We start from the raw sequence: 18,408 nt of genomic DNA, 5'->3' as shown, positions 1-18,408 counted from the left end.
CTTCACATGTCTGGGGATGCTGGGAGTTGCAGCTCAACAACAATGGATTTTTAGCTAACAAGTTGTTGCCACTGTCTTGCCTTACTATACGTGGCACTGCCCCACTTTTATTCCGTTCTTGCCCCATACAATACACAGTGTCGTCCATTCTCAGACACTATTTACATTTACACGGCTTCCCTACACCATCTACTCTTACTTTACACTGTATTGCAATTACTAGTGATGGGCTAATATATGCGCCTGTCACGAATTCGGGGCGAATTTCCACATTTCGCCGCCAGCGAATTCACAAATCTCCCGTGAAAATTCGTCTGCATCAAAAAAATTTTGGGCACACATCGGAAAAGTCGCTCACGTCAAAATCGCCCAGGCGTCAACACTATTCGGACACCCATTGACTTTTACGCCAGCGTCAAAATTTACACAACCGACTTTTTGGATGTATGTCCAAAATTGGATGCTGGTATCAATTTTTTTTGCAAATTTTGCGGGAAATTCACAAATTTTTCAACAAAACTGGAGAAATTCGCCCATCACCAGCAAATACAGTTCCTTCCGATACACAATACTCCACAATTACAGACACACACTCTAACACAATATTACTGTATCACTTGAACTAAGCTGGAGGGAAACCGGGAAAAAACCCAGTGGGCCTCCTTCAACCCAGATCAGCTCCCTGTGGATGCTGCGGGCAAAACAGGTAAACAGGAGGCGGTGCAGGGCATGTGGGGGAGGGGCAATCAGGGAGGGGGCCCTTGAAGTCACAAAGGGGGCCCATGACATTGCAGTACCGGTGGGCAACACACACCTCAGTCCAACTCCTTTAACATAAATCCAATCCACAATGTTTGGATTTGGCCGAATCCTTTAAAAGGGGTGGTACACCTTTAAGTTAAATTTTAATATTGTCACTGTTACTTTTTATTACTCGTCTTTCTATTTGGGCCACTCCTATTCATAATCCAGTCTCTTATTGAAATCAAGACATGGTCGCTAGGGGAATTTGGACCCTAGCAACCAGACGGCTGAGAGCTGCTGAATAAAAAGCTAAATAAGTCAAAAACCACAAATAATAAAAAATGAAAACCAATTGCAAATTGTCTCAGACTATCCCTCTCTACATCATACTAACAGCTAATTTAAAGGTGAACAACCCCTTTAGCACTGACCCAAATCATTAATTCTAGTCCCGCACAATTATAGCACAGAGGGCTGCAAACAGGCCCCCACTGGACGCCAACACACACACAACCATAACCCCAAATTTTTCTGGCCACTCCCATTTTACCCATGATCCACCCAAAGCCTGCAACCCCTACACACAGGGCCGGCCTTAGGCCAATTGGACCAATTGGGCCCAATTGGGCCCAATTGGGCCCCGCACCTCTGGGGGGCCCCGCACCACAGGGCAGCACAGATAATATTTCCCTCAGCACATGATGCTGCCTGGCCTGCCCCCAACTTTGAGAGTCCAGCCCATCCCCAAATCCATAGGTCTAGCCTGCCCCCAACTCTCATAGGCCCAGCTTTCCTCCAACCTTGATAGGCCCTGCCTGCCCCCAATCCAACCAAGCCTGCTCCGAAGCTGAATCGGCCCAGCCCCAAACTAATTGGCCCAGTCCACTCTCCTATTTCCTCCCTCTCTCTCTTACCCTGTGTGCCCCTATTATGTTACCTTGTCTGCCCCTTTCCTTTCTATTTTGTGCCTGTATGCCCTTATTTTCCTAAATACTTGGTGTGTCAGTAGCCAGCAACACTTTGTCTAGGGGCCCCGCCAACATGGTCCTAATTGGGCCCCACATTTGATAGGACCAGCCCTGCCTACACATTGCACTTTTGCACCTCTTGGGGTTCCCTCCCCTGACTGCAGTACCCCCTGTGCCACAGCCATATCCTACAATAAGTAAATCTACAACTGCCACTAATTCCCTTTCCTACAGGAAATCTCTGCTACTTCCCCTAATACCACCAGTCTTACTAAACTACACAAACCATTGCCGTTGTGTTATTGACTTGTCAAGCCCAGGTTTTATGAGCGTTGTGTCGTTTTTCTCCCAGCGACGGCTGCTGATTGCCACATGACAGTTGCCCTGTTACACACAGGAGGATATGCAGATGGGGAAACTGTTTGAGCTTATTAAATACACTGACATGAAGCCACGGACAAATCACATCATTGTAGGATCAGTGTAGTGGGTCTGGGTTAGGGGGCCCTCCAGGCCTTGGACCCACCAAGTTTTTTCCAGGTGCCCCGATGACCCTGTCCGTGTCCGACCCTGCCGATCAGCACTTGGCTTTCATTTTCTGATTTGTAGTAGACTGGTCAAAACGAATTGCTGGTTGGTTGCTATTGGCAACAGCACTTGTGCAATTTACCCCATCGGTCTGTAAATCAGCAGCACAATGGGCCCCTGTTTCCCAGGTACAAAATTGCAGGACAAGGAAAGCCGGAATCACAGCCACAGTGACTCTAATCTCTTTCCCAATGTCGGACTGGCCCATTGGCATAACCAGAAAATTCTTGGTGGTCCCAAGTGTCTCTACAATCCCCCCCCCTCGTGACTTAGACTTTCCTTGTCCTCTAAGTTAAAGGGGTCAAACTTTTAGAATGGCTAATTCTAAGCAACTTTTCAACTGGTCTTTATTATTTATTTTTTATCATTTTATCATTATTTGCCTTCTTTTCAGCCTCCAAATGGGGGTCACTGACCCCATCTGAAAAACAAATGCTCTGTAAGGCTACAAATGTATTGTTATTGCTACTTTTTATTCCTCCTCTTTCTATTCAGGCCTCTCCTATTCATATTCCAGTCTCTTATTCAAATCAGTGCATGGTTGCTAAGGTTATTTGGACCCTAGCAACCAGATGGCTGAAATTACAAACTGAATAAAAAGCTAAACAACTCAAAAACTACAAAATAATAAAAAATGAAAACCAATTGCAAATTGTCTCAGAATATAAACTAACAGTTAATTTAAAGGTAAACAACCCCTTTAAATTCCAAACTTTGGTCCCAAACTGCTGTAGAACCCAGAGCTTCATTCCAGTCACCTGAGAGGCCTGCGCTCCTGACTCATCCCGCTAATAAATATCTCACTAATTATATTCATGACATTAGCACTAAATTACCCTGAGTATGAAATGAGCAGAACAGCCAATAACACATCTGGGATAAAGTTTGTGTTAGTGTGATTGTTTCCTATAGTGGGTTCCAACATAACTAACTGGCATATTAAATGGGTGGTTCACCTTTAAATTTACTTTTAGTATGTTAAAGAGTGGCTCATTCCAAGCAAATTTTAATTGGCCTTCATTTTGTCTTTTTTAAAATATTATATATATATATATTCTTCTGACTCAAATCGGGGTCCCTTCTAAAAAACAAATGCTCTGTAAGGCTACAAATGTATTGTTATTGTTACTTTTTATTACTCCTCTTTCTAATCAGGCCTCTCCTATTCATATTCTAATCTCTTAAAATCAATACATGGTTGCTAGGGTATTTTGGACCCTAGCAACCAGATGGTTAAAATTGCAAACTAGAGAGCTGCTGAATAAAAAGCTAAATAACTTAAAGGTAATAAAAAATGAAAACCAATTTCAAATTGTCTCAAAATATCCCTCTCTACATCCTACTTACAGCTCATTTAAAGGTGAACTACCCCTTTAGTTCTGCCCTGGTTTTTTTCTGCCTCCTCCCCATATTTACTCTCCATCTGTCCCTAAAATATTTTCCACTGAAATTAAAATCTAAATCGTTGCATAAAGTTGCATCATATTTATTATTATTATTATTATTATTATTATTATTATTATTATTATTATTATTATTATAAATCATCACTAATTATGAATTCATTTGAAATGATTATTAATTATTTTTATGTATCCAAACTAATGAATGTCTGGTCTATCCCAAAATGAGCTTATCCTGGGGTTTCAGGTGTATTTCTATGAGGGCACACAGTTCTGTACTGAGAAGTGGACTCCTAATATAAGTACTTAATTATTGATTTCTGTAGTTGTGAATACCTGCCCCTTTATCTCTAATAAACTGCCGCCCGATCACTACACACACCAGCGATCAGATCCTACACGATTTCTCCATAGTAGAAAAAATTCTGTGGGCTGTAATAGTGAATAGGACTGATAATATTTATTCCACTCGTGTATTCTACAACAGCATTGTGCCCTTAATAATATCATTTTATAAATTGGTTGCACCCCTTGTCTGAACAGTCACAGGATTATGGGTGTAAAAAATCGCAGCAGATTTCTACAATCGCAATTCAATTACATTGTTTCTAACCTAGCCAAAATAAATAAATATATATATGTATATTATTTGTACCTAATACATTTTGCTGATTTTAAAAGTCCATTAAGTGCTCCAATTTTTGTTTGTATATATATATATATATATATATATATATACTAATATAATAATAATAATAATAATAATAATAATAATAATAATAATAATAATAATAATAATAATAATAATAACTGTTTCTTAATCTTTTGCCTTTTGAAGATTTTCATTTGGGGAAATTTTACAAATCATCATTATTGTACAAATATTTAAAAAACATTATTCTGGATTTCCTATTAGTCTTAGACCCAAAACCTTGAGTATTTCCTGGAGAAGGTCACTACAAGGGACCGTAAGGTTGTACCATCTTTGAACCAAGTTTATTAGGGGTGTTGGTTTATATATAATAGTGTTAATATCTAATAGGTTTAATTATATTTGTAATAAACCATAGTTTGATTTAAATTTGGCTCTGGCCTTCTCCTTATGTGAATTCACATCCCCAATGAGCAGCAGCCCCCCAGTTCCTGACCCAGAGGGGAATTAGTCTCCTGTCTGATGACTGAGACTATTAATGGGCTGAGAGAAGGGAGGGCACCAAACAGCCAAATTTGTTTGCTGGTGGATCAAGGCTACCCGCCTCAGCCTCACTTTTCTTTATCTTAATTCCGACTTGAAAAGATATAATTATCTAGTTTGAACAGAGCTGCCATCAAATCCTTCTTTAGGCGCAGAGGGGACATGAGAGGCTGGGGCTGCAGAGTGAGGGGGTGCAGCCTGAGATAGGACTTTAGTAATGAACCAGAGCAGCCCAAAAACACAAAGGCCACTCACCTCATTAGCATGAAACCTTTTCTTCCAGCCTTTGTGGGGCCCTTTCACCCCCTATAATCCCTGCCATTTTCAAAGCTCGGTTTGTAATAAAGCTTTTAGGGGTTTTTTTTTTTTTCTTTCCAAAGCTAATAGTCTTCTCTGTGAAGATCTTTTACTCCAGTTCTGTGCCATGGAGCTCTCACAAAAATACATTAAAAAAAAAACCACAACCTATAAAAAAAATCTTATTCCTGCAGAACGAATCCTTTCTATCAAGATGAGAAAGTAAATGACCAGACTCTCTAGGTTTCCAATGAACTGCATTCCATTTCGTTTCCATTTAAAGCCACTTTATTGAACTAAAGGGAAAACTTTCGAGTTAGTTGAGTGGTTATTTGTCTTGTTTGTCCCCTTTCTGGGGTCCCACCGGCGGAAGGGTTTTTATGAAATCAAAATTAAAAAAAATAATTGAACCGAATAAACTGTGCGCAAAAATCTTTCCCACAATGGATCCAATGAGATGCGCACGTGTGTGACAAACACAGACGCCCAGTAAAGCCCCGACTATTTGTGCTGCATTGTTAGTGCTTCTTATCGCTCTGTAAAGGGTGTCCCCAAATTATGTCCAAGCAGCCCCCCTGCATCTTTGGATTAAGAGATTTAAAAGGAGACCACTGGGCACTGCTTCTCCCTCTCCCCCTCTTCATATTTCTGGTATGATAATTGCCTAAACTGATTTGCACTTTCACAAAAGCCCCTGGGATCCTTTGTCGGCTGAACACAGCAAACGAGTTTTTTCCCCCCCTATCAATGGGTATAAAACTGATTAATGCAGTCTATCAGGATAAGGAGCAAATGAACCGTGCCCAAACACAACTGGAGGGATCAGAAAACAAGCCCCTTCTTTGGCAGTCCTGCTTCCAACTTTCCCTTTTATGTTAGACCCTCAATTAGGTATTTTATTCTCCCTGCACTTCTTAGCTAACTTCTATGTGAAACCCAGGACAGGTGGGCAGTATGGGATATCCCAGTTCAAGCCACAAATGAATGGTGTATTTAGATCAAAGCAAGAATAAACTCATCTAATCCCAAAGGTAAAAAAAATAAGAGATTTGTTTTTGCCGATGGCGCGTTAATCGCGCGTTTTGTTTCATCTGCTGCTCAATGTGAGAGGCCAGCGCTAAATTAGTCAGACTATTGACTCTGCCAGCATTTGGATAAATCTTTATTGACAAAATATTGACAAGTTCCCATACTTCTTGGAAGTATATCGTGTGTTAGAATTCTAACAAATGAACACAAACACAAAAATATGTACAATCTGGTGTAGAAGACATTAGGGAAACATTAGGATATTTGTGTTGTTGTTGTCCATGTTTAGTAGCGTTTTTTTTACTATTGGGAAGAATAAAATCTCAGTGCTTCCGAAGTACTGCCAAAAAAACCCCAAAGTGATCAGTTCTGCAAAATGATCCATTAAACTGTCATTTTTGGCGACTCCTTGTGCCAAGTCTGTAGGGTTAAAGCACCAGACACCGTGGGAAATGCTTCAGATCCAAGTCCACACAAACACTCCCCTCTGTTTATTTCTGCAGCATTTCAAAATATTTTTTTTTTTTACTGAACAACTGTGATTTCTGTACGATCAATAAAATGCCAGATAATTTTGCGAATATGACTTGAATTCACAATCCTGACCCCCCCAATATTGTCCCTCCCATCCCAACACTCAGTACGACTTTCACATGTAAAACTGCTGCTGCTGCAGAACATCTTGGCCAGCTGCGTTATATCAGTCATCATATTGCACCTAAAGTGTTACCCTCCATGACGTCAGGAATCTGTAGGGAGATTGTCCAAGAGGTGCTGCAGCGGCCAAAGCCTTTCCTTGGATCCAGGGGGGCATTGGGCAGAAGGGAAGGGCACACCAATGCTGAAATATTTTCTCTTCAAGGGGTTGTTCACCTTTAAATTAACTGTTAGTATGATGTAGAGAGGGATATTCTGAGACAATTTGCAATTGGTTTTCATTTTTTATCATTTGCCATTTTTGACTTATTTAGCTTTTTATTCAGCGGCTCTCTAGTTTGCAATTTCAGCCATCTGGTTGCTAGGGTCCAAATTCCTCTAGCAACCATGCATTGATTTGAATAAGAGACTGGAATATGAATAGGAGAGGCCTGAATAGAAAGATGAGGAATAAAAAGTAGCAATAACAATAAATGTGTAGCCTTACTGAGCATTTGTTTTTCAGTGACCCACATTTGAAAGAAGGCAAATAATTAAAAAACTATAAAAAAAAATAAATAAATAATAAAGACCAATTGAAAGGTTGCTTAGAATTAGCCGTTCTATAATATACTAAAAGTTAACTTAAGGATGAAACACCTCTTTAGATTATAAAGTGAAAAAAGGGTCTATAAACTGTTTTATGGGGGTTACAACCCATTTGACTGATGATTTGTCATGCAATTCAAGTTTTTGGGAAATAATTTTTTTTTTTTAAAAAAAAAAAACAGGATTTTGTATAAATTGAGTTTTGACTGTTTGGTGGGATTGTGAAGGAGAAATGTTGGAAGTGCAAAAGAAACGAGTTGATGCGATGCGATAACGCAGTCCTTCTTATCCTCTGAATCCCTGGGGATGACCTTGACCCCTGCCGCTTGACCTTGAAGCCCAGGCCACTTTGGGGGTCGCCCATCTCTGTCTCTCCTCTGTTTTCTGCCCTGTGAGTTCTGCTTCTGAGCCCAGTCCGACTCCATTGGAGCTCAAACACTTTTATTATTATTTTCTCGTTTGAAAAGTCCATAAAAAGCAAAAGAATGTGGAAGTCCCAAGTGCTCGTTGTTAATCGTCCGATGTGACATCGATCTCCTCGGGGCTCCCTTGTTTGGTGGCGATTCTCCATCTGCTGATGTGATGAGCCCCTTTTTTCTTTTGGGAAGAATCCGACCCCTCTTCCTCCAGTTTCTGACGCTTGAACTTGGTCCTTCTGTTCTGAAACCAGACTTTTACCTGAGGAGAAAAAGACACCGATTACTATTAAATCTCCTGGATTAAAGGCAAACTAGACTGACTTTTATAGAACTGTCCCAGTTACCCTGCAGCAGGGTCGCCGTCGAAACATCTGAGGCCCCAGCCTATATCCATATATAATACATAATAATTTTAGGACATCAGCCATCACTTTCCCCCTCCCAAAGGCTGCCCTTCTATACAGTGTTGTACGGTAGCCTTGCAATAAGCAGCCAGGAGCAGCTTCCTGTTCTACTGGGCACAATAAGGATAATACAATGAGGTGAGAATAAGGTTTTCCCCAAATAAAGTTATTTTGGATCTAAATATCCTTATTAATGATGAAATTTAATTTACATTTTAACAATTTTGATATAATCGATAGATACCCTTTAATTCCAGCATTAAAATTCCAGATTTTATTTCCCTCTAACATTTTCTCATGAAAAGTATCCCCCCCCCCTCTCCAGAAATGTCTATAAATGTCACTTTCAAATTCCCAAAGTGCGACCCCCCGGCTGCAGAGGATTCCTGGGAATGACATCAGAGAACTGGAGGGCCGCCCTGTGCACTTTCATTTCCCTATTATTCCCCTGTATACTATTTTAACTAGACATGACATTTGTTTTATTACCTACCCATCCAAAATATATGATAATTAATTAATTAATTAAGTATTAACCCCTGCGCTGCTGGAGCTGCAAGCCTCCTCCTGATCAATAACACCAAATAATATTAAAAAAAAAAGAAGTTTTCAGTGATTTTAGGGATTTTCTGCTCTTTGCAAAACCTCTGCCTCAAATAAACACAATCACCATACAATATATTATTATTCGTACTAGTAGTAGCAGTAGTAGTAGTATTAGTAGTACTGTTATTATTATTAGTAATAGTAGTATTATTAGTTTTAGTAGTAGTATTAGTATTATTATTAGTAGTAGTGGTGGTATTGTTAGTAGTATTATTAGTAGTATTATTAGTACTAGTATTAGTAGTATTATTATTACTAGTAGTATTTAATTATTGATATAGCGCCAGTACCTTTCGCAGCGCTGTAAAGTAAATTTGTTTTTATAACTAAATCACATGAATTACATGCATAGAACATATGGAGTTACATACATCACAACCAATACAAAAGGTGAGGAAGGCCCTGTGCAAAGGAGCTTACAATCTAATAGGAAGGGAATAAGACAGTAGTATTATTATTAGTAGTAGAGTATTAGTAGTATAAGTATTAATAATAATACTTGACTTTCCTCCCATAGACACTTTCCCCTAAAACACCAAATTTTATAATTTCTTTCAACCAGCTTTTTATTTAAAAAAAAAAAATGACAGTTGCAAATTACAATCGCAAAACGTTTTGCCTCTGCAGGTTAAAATCGCAAAATCCCCAAACCTCTGACCTACAACAGTCGCCCGCTATTCGTCCATATCTATTATACAACCTCTTTGCATCACCCCATTAACTGACCTGATTAAAAAAAAAAGGGGGATATTAGTTAATAAGGTCAGAATTAGGAATTGGTTCGTGGGAACTGGCGAGAATACAAAATAGAGCAGAATAAAAAAATCATTTTTGGGATTCGAATAATTTAACAAACACAATCTCAGCGACCGCGAACAGATCGAACACAAACAGACGATTCAGGGCTGCGCCTGCAGCTGTCAGATAAAGTCAAACTGCCGACTTTGGGGAATAGAAGGGACTTTAATCGCTTTGATTTCAGCGAACCCGGAGCGCCTGGGGGTGTTAAGCGCATTACTGGGTTTTACTCTGAATTTATCCCCCCCCCCCATCATATGGTACAAGGGGGAGTTTAATTTGCTTTTAGTTTGTTAATTTAAGGGGGGGGAAGGTTCACTTCTCTGTGTTGATTTGAAATAAAAATGTCTCTATGGACAAAAGACCCCCAAGTCGAATCGGAATCAATTTGTACAAAGACTCCCCTTAAATACCCCTTTCCAATTGACCGAATACTTTTTGTCCCCCCCAAAGCAGCCCCATTGAATTGTTTAGTCTAAGGAGGGGGGGGGGCTTTTGAAATCACAGAATTGCAGGACCCCTTTTTTTCCCCTAAAATATAAAAGTGTTACAACTTAATCCTGAGACTGGGTCTAGGGGGGGTTGAACTGTGTCACCCCCTTATCCTTTATTTACATATAATCACTTGCCTCTTGTCTGTAGAGCAACAGAATAATCATTAATTAGTATTATTATTATTATAATTAATATTATTATTATTATTATTATTATTATTATTATTATTATTAATATTGTTTTTATTATTAGTATTGTTATTCATTTAATTATTATTATTCATTTTATTATTATTATCATTAGTATTATTATGAGTATTATTAGTAGTATTATCTCCGACCCCCATACACTTCTACCTACCGAGGGAGGGTCGTACTCTTATTCAAATGGAGCCCTCCAGAAAGGAAATTCGATTTGTAACAAGTCAATTATTGATTTAATCCAATTTAGTTCTAAATTCTTAAAGATTCTGAAATAATTATAAACAGCTGAAAGCTTAACGTTTCAATGCAATCGCAGGCGACGAAGTAAACGAGATATGTGACCGACAGGCCCAATTTACACACGATTTTTAACTCTCTAGGCGATCGTGCGTCAAATGAAATTTTCTGCCAGTTTTTTTTTTTTAGAGAATCCCAGAATTTATGGCTCTAATAACAAGATGATTGTACAAGATCGAATGGTTTTGTATTGGCGTGTCATATAACAATGTAACTATAACAATATAACAATATAACAACAATACAACAATAAAACATGCTGGATACAAAGTAAACACATTATCCCAATTACAACACATCAGACATTTATTACACAAGGAACTTCTAGGAAACGGCGCATAATAAATGACTGATTAACTATCAGTGTAAATACTGATTAAGGAGATGGAGAAATATTTTGTCAGAGGGAAAAGGAGGAAGGTGTGAAATGTGACAGTTTAGCTGCAGATTCAGAGCAGGGCTACAACAAGGAATCACAGTTGAGGAATAGTGTTGCCTTTAAATCGGATCTTGGGGCGCAATAGTTGGAGGGAAATTATATTTATTACTATGATTAACTCTGCGGTTATTCAGTATTATTATTGCCCAGCTGTATGAAACGGAATTGGTGGCTCAGCGCAGCGTTGGGGCAATAGATTGCGCTGCTGGTGCAATACAAGGTATTTGCGCTCCTATGAGGCCAAACATTCGAGGGTTTGAGCAGTTGGATCCCAGGCAAACTCTTTATCCCTGACAAGTACAAACTGTGGATGATGGTTACCTGGGTCTCGGTGAGGTTGAGACTATGCGCCAACTGTTTCCTTTCTGCGCCCACAACATAGTGGTTTTTCTCAAAGGCGTGTTCCAGGCGCAGTAACTGAGAGGGGGAGAAAGCGGTGCGGATCCGTTTGGGTTTTCGGGCCAGTGCGTTGTGGAGAAGGAAACTCTCAGCACTCGGGTCGTTGCCTGGGGGGGTGACAGAATGAGCAGAGCGGTTAGTGGTTGTACAATTGCCCATCTCCCCCCTGCCCCTTACTACAAACTGACCCTGAAAAAACCGACACTTTCTGCCCCATCACTACAACTGCAATTCCTATGTACAAAAATACTTTCTTTCCAACTACCCCTCCCCTGCACTGGGGCAAATACAGAGTCAGTCTCATTCCTTCTCTATTTGCCAACAAGTCTGGGCTGGGATCAGATCTTACTCAACTACCTGCTTTATTACAACTAACCTGGGTTCTACTAACCTCTGTTCATTGCCCCAGTTAGTAACTACCCCTCACTGTTCCATTTCTGTTTCATTTCTTGGTAGAACTGCCTTTATAACTACCCCTGGGTACAAAGACTCCTTAGAAAACAAAATAACCCCCTAAACTCATTGCCCCAGTTACTAACTACCACTCACTGTTTTAATTTCGGGGTACAGGCCCTTTCTGCTCCCTGTCCTATTTACTAACTACCCCTCACTATTCCATTTCAAGGCAGAACCCCTTTATAACTACCCCTGAGTACAAAGTCTTTTCTCTTAGAAAACAAAATAACCCCCTCTGCTGATTGCCCCAATAAATAACTACCCCTCACTGTTTCATTTCGGGGACAGGCCCTTTCTGCTCCCTGTCCTATTTACTAACTACCCCTCAATGTTTAATTTTTTAGGTAGAACCCCCCTTATAACTACCCCTGGGTACAAAGACTCTTCTGTTAGAAAACTAAATAATCCCCTCTGCTCATTGCCCCAGTTACTAACTACCTGATTTATTACTACTAACCTGGGTTCAAACCCCTCTGCTCATTGCCCCAGTTACTAACTACCCCTCACTATTTTAATTTGGGGTACAGGCCCTTTCTGCTCCCTGCCCTATTCACTTACTACCCCTCACTGTTTCATTTCTGTCTAGGATCCCCTTTATAACAAAGTAGAACAAAATAACCCACAATCTCCGGTTCATACATTACGCACAAATATTATTTGTTGATATTATTAATTACACATCGAATTAACACTTCATTTGCACCCACACTAAATACCCTGGTACCTGTGTGTTAATACAAAGAAATAGCCTGTTTGAAAAAAATGTACCCTGGTACTTGACACATTTATACTAAATATATTTCTTTAGTGTTGACTTATTTATTCCCTGGTATTTTATTAAGTCTGTGCGTAAAAACCCTGGTGCTTGGAATATAAATAAATAAATATATATATATATATATATATATATATATATATATATATATATATATATATATATATATATATATATATATATATATATATATATATATATATACACACATACATATGCCCAAAGCCCTGGAGCTGGTCTGACATGTAAATAAGACTGTATTACATCTGATTGAGAGTGTAAGAGCCAAACTAATATATATGACTTCGGTGCAATGTATATGGGGACAGGGAATAGCACAGCGCAAAATGTAGTACAATACATTACGTGTGTGTGTATATATATATATATATTTATGTACGTGTGTGTGTATATATACACATACAAAATGTCGCTGTCTTAAATATATTGATAATGGGTTGAGTGCAGAGGACTCTTGTATTTGACTATATATATATATATATATATATATGACGTAATTAATGTTAATTCTCCTAATTGTGATAGTAACAAGGAACGTGTAAGATCTGTAAGACAATTACACACACACTGATATTACAGATCAGGTTGAAAAAAGCTGCACTAGATGCGCCACAGGTGCAACAGCAAAGCCATGACCTGCACCCTCCAAGTTCTAATCAGCTAATTAGTTAATTAATTCATTATAGGAGGACACAACTGGTAAAAGGGTCCCCTTCTGTAGAATTTACAGAGAGACTAAAAAATAAAATAAATAAATTGCAATTGTATGTCTGGTATTTTAAAAGTTCATCTAAAAAACTGCAAATTTAATTTTAGCGTGGAGAAAGAATGGATTTCTTGGTGGAAAATAATATGGAATATTTGGGTTGAACTGTAGCGGCCTTGGAAGTTGTGGGCGTCGTTATTATTGGGGGACAAGGGGATTATTTTGCGCTGGGAATGAGACTCTGGGAAGTGGGGAAGGCGCAAACAGCCGGGCTGGGAGCTCCCAATGTGCTTCCCATTACTGTCAGTCTCCTCCAGCCTTTCCCTCAGCCCACAACCTGCCTCTAGAAAAATGTCTGACTGCAGCTGAACTTTATTCCCCCTGCCAAACCCAATCTCCCTCCTGAGCTGAGCCATTCAGTATTGAGGAATTGAGGAGCCCCCCAGTTCTGAATTTAGTTATAAAAACAGCCAACAATAAGTTTGTCTTATTAAAACAGCATTTGGGATCCATTTAATTTAGTTGGAAACGTGTTTATTTGACAAATGTGTTGCCAGCGCCGCTTTCCCATTAGCTGACAGTTGCAGTTCAGGTGACACCCAATTTATTCCTCTAATATTCTGGAGAAAAGGGCTCCAGTCACTGGGAAATTATTTAAAATGTAATTTAGCAGCGCCTACAATTACTGATCGGCCGACTTCAAACAGAGAATCCACAGAAAATACAATGGGAAATAAAAAAATAAATCATCAATATATCGCTGATCTGTCTGTGAGCGCAAAGTTTAGCCCCTGTCATTGTCTGGGCGCATTTGTACTTTAACAAGAGCGTCACACTGAGATAAATATAGATTTGTTTTAAAGGTTTTTTTTTCAAAGCTTAAATTTAAAAATGACAAGGAATTGACCAAAACATTTTTAGTGTAAAAAAAATGTGTATTTTCTTTTTAAAGTGAAATAAAAACAGATTTCGCGTAAAATTCCGTTTCCAGGAAAAAAAAAGGCAACTGCGGAAGTCCCAGGCCTCGTCCCGGGCCACGAAAATTAAAGCAGAAATCTGTACTTTCAGTTTTGTGCCGCTGATAAAGGATCGGTCGCTGCTGCTTCTTTCTCTGTGCGATTAAAACATGTGTTTCTCATCGCGTAAAAATAAACATATGGGAAGATCTTTTAATAGATCTCGTAGCCAGGAATGTCGATTCCACTCGCTCAGAAGTTATATATTTTTTTTGTTGTTGTAGGGAAGTGAAAATGTGAAATCGACTAAAGGGGAAGCAAAGGCAGAAATGCGCGTATTTTTGTGCGTATTTCTTTTTTGTATGTATTTTTTTGGCGATTGCGTTTTTGTTGTTGACAGATCAGCTCATTAGCGGCTTTGCCTTCATTTAATCTGCTTCATCACCTTGTTCAGCTACAGATCAAAGCCCCCTGGAATAAACTGGGAGATGTGGGAGTAGTTGGCCGACCCCTTCCTGGAGTCGGTGCAACATGGGGCTGAATTTGGGAAGGTGCAGCTCTCAATCTGTTGCACTTTGACTTGGGTACAAGACCTTTAACCCCCAACTCCCCCCCCCCACACTATCTCTCTGGTTTGATTGACACACACAAAAAACTGACAGTTGGAAGTTTTCAGAAAGGGAGGTTGCTCCTCTTACCTTGGAATCTGTGTCCCAGGTAGCGGTACCGGTGTATTAACCAGGGATAGAAGGTTGAGGGGTCGCGTTGCTGAGATGAAAAAAGGGGGTGCGGGGAGTGAGGGTTCGGCAGGGGGTGCGCTGACAGGGCATGGGGTGGGGGCACTGGGTGCACAGGGACAGCCGGGTTGGGCGGGTGAGAAATGGCTTCAGCAAAGACCAAGTCCTGGTTGGAGTAGACGCCCCTGGCCGTGGGGTGGAAGCCGTTGATAAAAGGGTTCAGGGGCGCAGAGTTGGAATAACTGAGGGCGGCGGGTCGGATGGGGTCGTCGGAGCGAGAGATCGGCAAGTCTTTAGCCACCAACGACTCGATGGTAAAACACCTTTTTGGGGTGGGTTGGAACATGTTGCCCCCGAACCCCGACCCCCTTCAGTGTCAGCCGGAAGCAGAGGGGTCGGGGGAGGAGAAGGGCCCAGACAGACTGAAAGAAATGGAAGAACCAACAGCAAAAGCTCCAGCTGATCTCCCCGCGCCCCAAATAGAAGAATCCTCGGCCGATCTCAGTCTCTGGCAGTGATTTGAAGCTTTGCGCCACCGTTTCGCCCCTGACTCGGCCGATTCTTCCTCTCGTCGCCCCGACAGTCTCACACTGCGACCGAGTCCGATGAGACGATCCCTGGACTTTCCCTAAACTTCTGCTAAAGATCCGCCAGTGACTGCGGGTAATTAGTGCAGAGCCCACGCTCCCCGCTCCCTGCGCAGCCGCCGACCATTCTCATTGGATCCGAGCGGAGAGGGGGCGGCTCCTCGCGCAAAACCCGGAGTTTAGATCCAGTCGGGAATGGGAAGCCAAGTGATTCTGCTTCTAAACCTTGAACTGGGCGGGGCTAACGATAGGCAGAATAATTAGCGCTATTAATTACAGCAACTACAACTGGCCACTTCCCTGCAGGTACTGACACTGAACTACAACTCTCAGATTCCCTCCAGACTCCAGGGCTGGATCTGATCCTTCCCAAAGACTTAATCTCTCGCCCGCAGAGCTAGCAATCCATTATCCACAGGGGGACACGAGGCGCTGGATCACTAGTGCAAAATAGTCAGAAACACTCGGAGATTAGAGAAAAGAATCGACAAGATGATATCGGGGGATGCGCCACACACCATGCAATCCTGTACAATATCTGTGGGATGTACCAGTCACTTGCTCACACGGGGGTTGTAGGATGGGTCGGTACAAGAGGTCGGGAGCTGGGGGTGTACAATGTACTTCTCTAATCACATGGGACATTTAAACTCCTCGCCTGCTGGAGCTCGATACAAGTGGGACCGACCTCATTCCCTCCAGTCTGCGCTAACTTGCGTCTGACCCCGACCCGGCGACCCCAGGAGGACGGACAGGAGCTGAGGGGGATTCAGTCGGGGAGATCAGATCTGCTGGAGCCACAGGACAGTGCGGGGGATGAGGATCTCCGGGGGGACCTGCTGAAGTGACAAGTAAGTGGCACCAGGGGGAGCTGAGAAGGGGGCGATCCCCATGGGACCCTCAGTGACACTTAATTACCCCAGTCCCTTCCACATTCAGACTCATGTTCCAGCCCAGCTCTTACCCCCAGGGGTAGTTTCCCTAACCCTTATTGCATCAAATCCATCAACCTTCTCACAGACTCAACTGACAGTTGCACCGACCAGAGGCGACCCATGAAGTAGAATCAGGTGCCAACTTGGCTCATTCCTTGTCATCAATTAAACTGTGGCCCCAGTTCCCCCACACCCCTATAACTATAACTATATCACCCCCACATTTAATTAGTGACATTTGGGCCAGTGTTTGGGCAGCCCCTCCCCCCGTTCCAGATGTGGGTACAGATGTCAGTTCCAGAGCACAAAGCGCTGTTCCAGTCCCCGGATTTTGCAGTTGCCTCTCCCGGGTCTGGATTGTACCAGGACTGGATCACCCTGCGCTCATTGGCCCTGCGCTTTGTCTCCCGCTGATTGGCCGCGCAGGGATTATTATTATTATTATTATCTGCTCATCATGAATGTATTTTTGCCAGTGACATTGATCTCAAGTGAAGGATCACTATCTGCCCCTCAATACAATTAATAACAGGGAGGGGGAGTCCACTTGGTTCATTTCTCTGCTGGGACTTTTCATCTAAATAAATTGTCTCTAATTCCCTCCCATTAGTGAGAGCAGATACTTAACCCCTGTCGGACCAGACTCAGTTGCGCCAGACTGCGCCAATTCTGCGTCTCTTTGTGTTTTATTTCATTTCCACACTGAACATTCTAACGCCCCGGGTATAAAGCTTTTATCTGCCCCGCCCCACATTTACTGCCCCCCACTTACATAAAATATCCCCGGACCCACTAGAGAACATTCTCAATCTCTGCCCTCCCCTTGTAACCAGCACAACCCCAGTCACTAGTCACAGTCAGTCAGTCACTAGTCACTACTGAAGCGCTAATGTAAAAAACTTTCTGTAGAGACCTGAGACCCCCAGAACCAGAGGAACTGCAGGACCCCAGGCCCAGCTCTATATTAGACCAGTGACTACTTTGCGCTAAATCTCCCTCCTTCTCTCATCCATATCTATCACTATCTATTATCTATCTATCTATCTATCTATCTATCTATCTATCTATCTATCTATCTATTATCTATCTATCTATCTATCTATCTATCTATCTATCTATCTATCTATCTATTATCTATCTATCTATCTATCTATCTATCTATCTATCTATCTATCTATTATCTATCTATCTATCTATCTATCTATCTATTATCTATCTATCTATCTATCTATCTATCTATCTATCTATCTATCTATTATCTATCTATCTATCTATCTATCTATCTATCTATCTATCTATCTATTATCTATCTATTTATTATCTATCTATCATCTATCTATCTATCTATCTATCTATCTATCTATCTATCTATCTATCATCTATCTATCTATCTATCTATCTATCTATCTATCTATCTATCTATCTATCTATTATCTATCCACTATCTATCTATCTATCTATCTATCTATCTATCTATCTATCTATCTATCTATTTATTATCTATCTATCTATCTATTATCTATCTATCTATCTATCTATCTATCTATCTATCTACCTATTTATTATCTATCTATCTATCTATCTATCTATCTATCTATCTATCTATCTATCATCTGTCTGTCTGTCTGTCTGTCTGTCTGTCTGTCTGTCTATCTATCTATCTATCTCTATCCATGTATCTCTCTCTCCCTCCCTCTCTCTCTCTC

General features: G+C 40.8%; 1 protein-coding gene across 1 annotated transcript; it reads right to left on the bottom strand.

Annotated features, from left to right (window-relative positions):
• Window positions 1-6,342: 6,342 nt before the first annotated feature.
• emx2.L (empty spiracles homeobox 2 L homeolog) lies at window positions 6,343-15,790 on the bottom strand. Its single transcript, NM_001092583.1, is given in 3 exon segments — window positions 6,343-8,147; window positions 11,452-11,636; window positions 15,142-15,790. Coding segments are annotated over 3 exon segments (738 nt in total). The 5' UTR covers window positions 15,527-15,790; the 3' UTR covers window positions 6,343-7,979.
• Between the last annotated feature and the right edge of the window lie 2,618 nt (window positions 15,791-18,408).

Source organism: Xenopus laevis, chromosome 7L, assembly GCF_017654675.1.
Source record: "Xenopus laevis strain J_2021 chromosome 7L, Xenopus_laevis_v10.1, whole genome shotgun sequence".
NCBI lineage: Eukaryota > Metazoa > Chordata > Amphibia > Anura > Pipidae > Xenopus > Xenopus laevis.
Note: the sequence above shows the minus strand (reverse complement) of the source record. Positions and strands in the feature narration are given on the sequence as shown.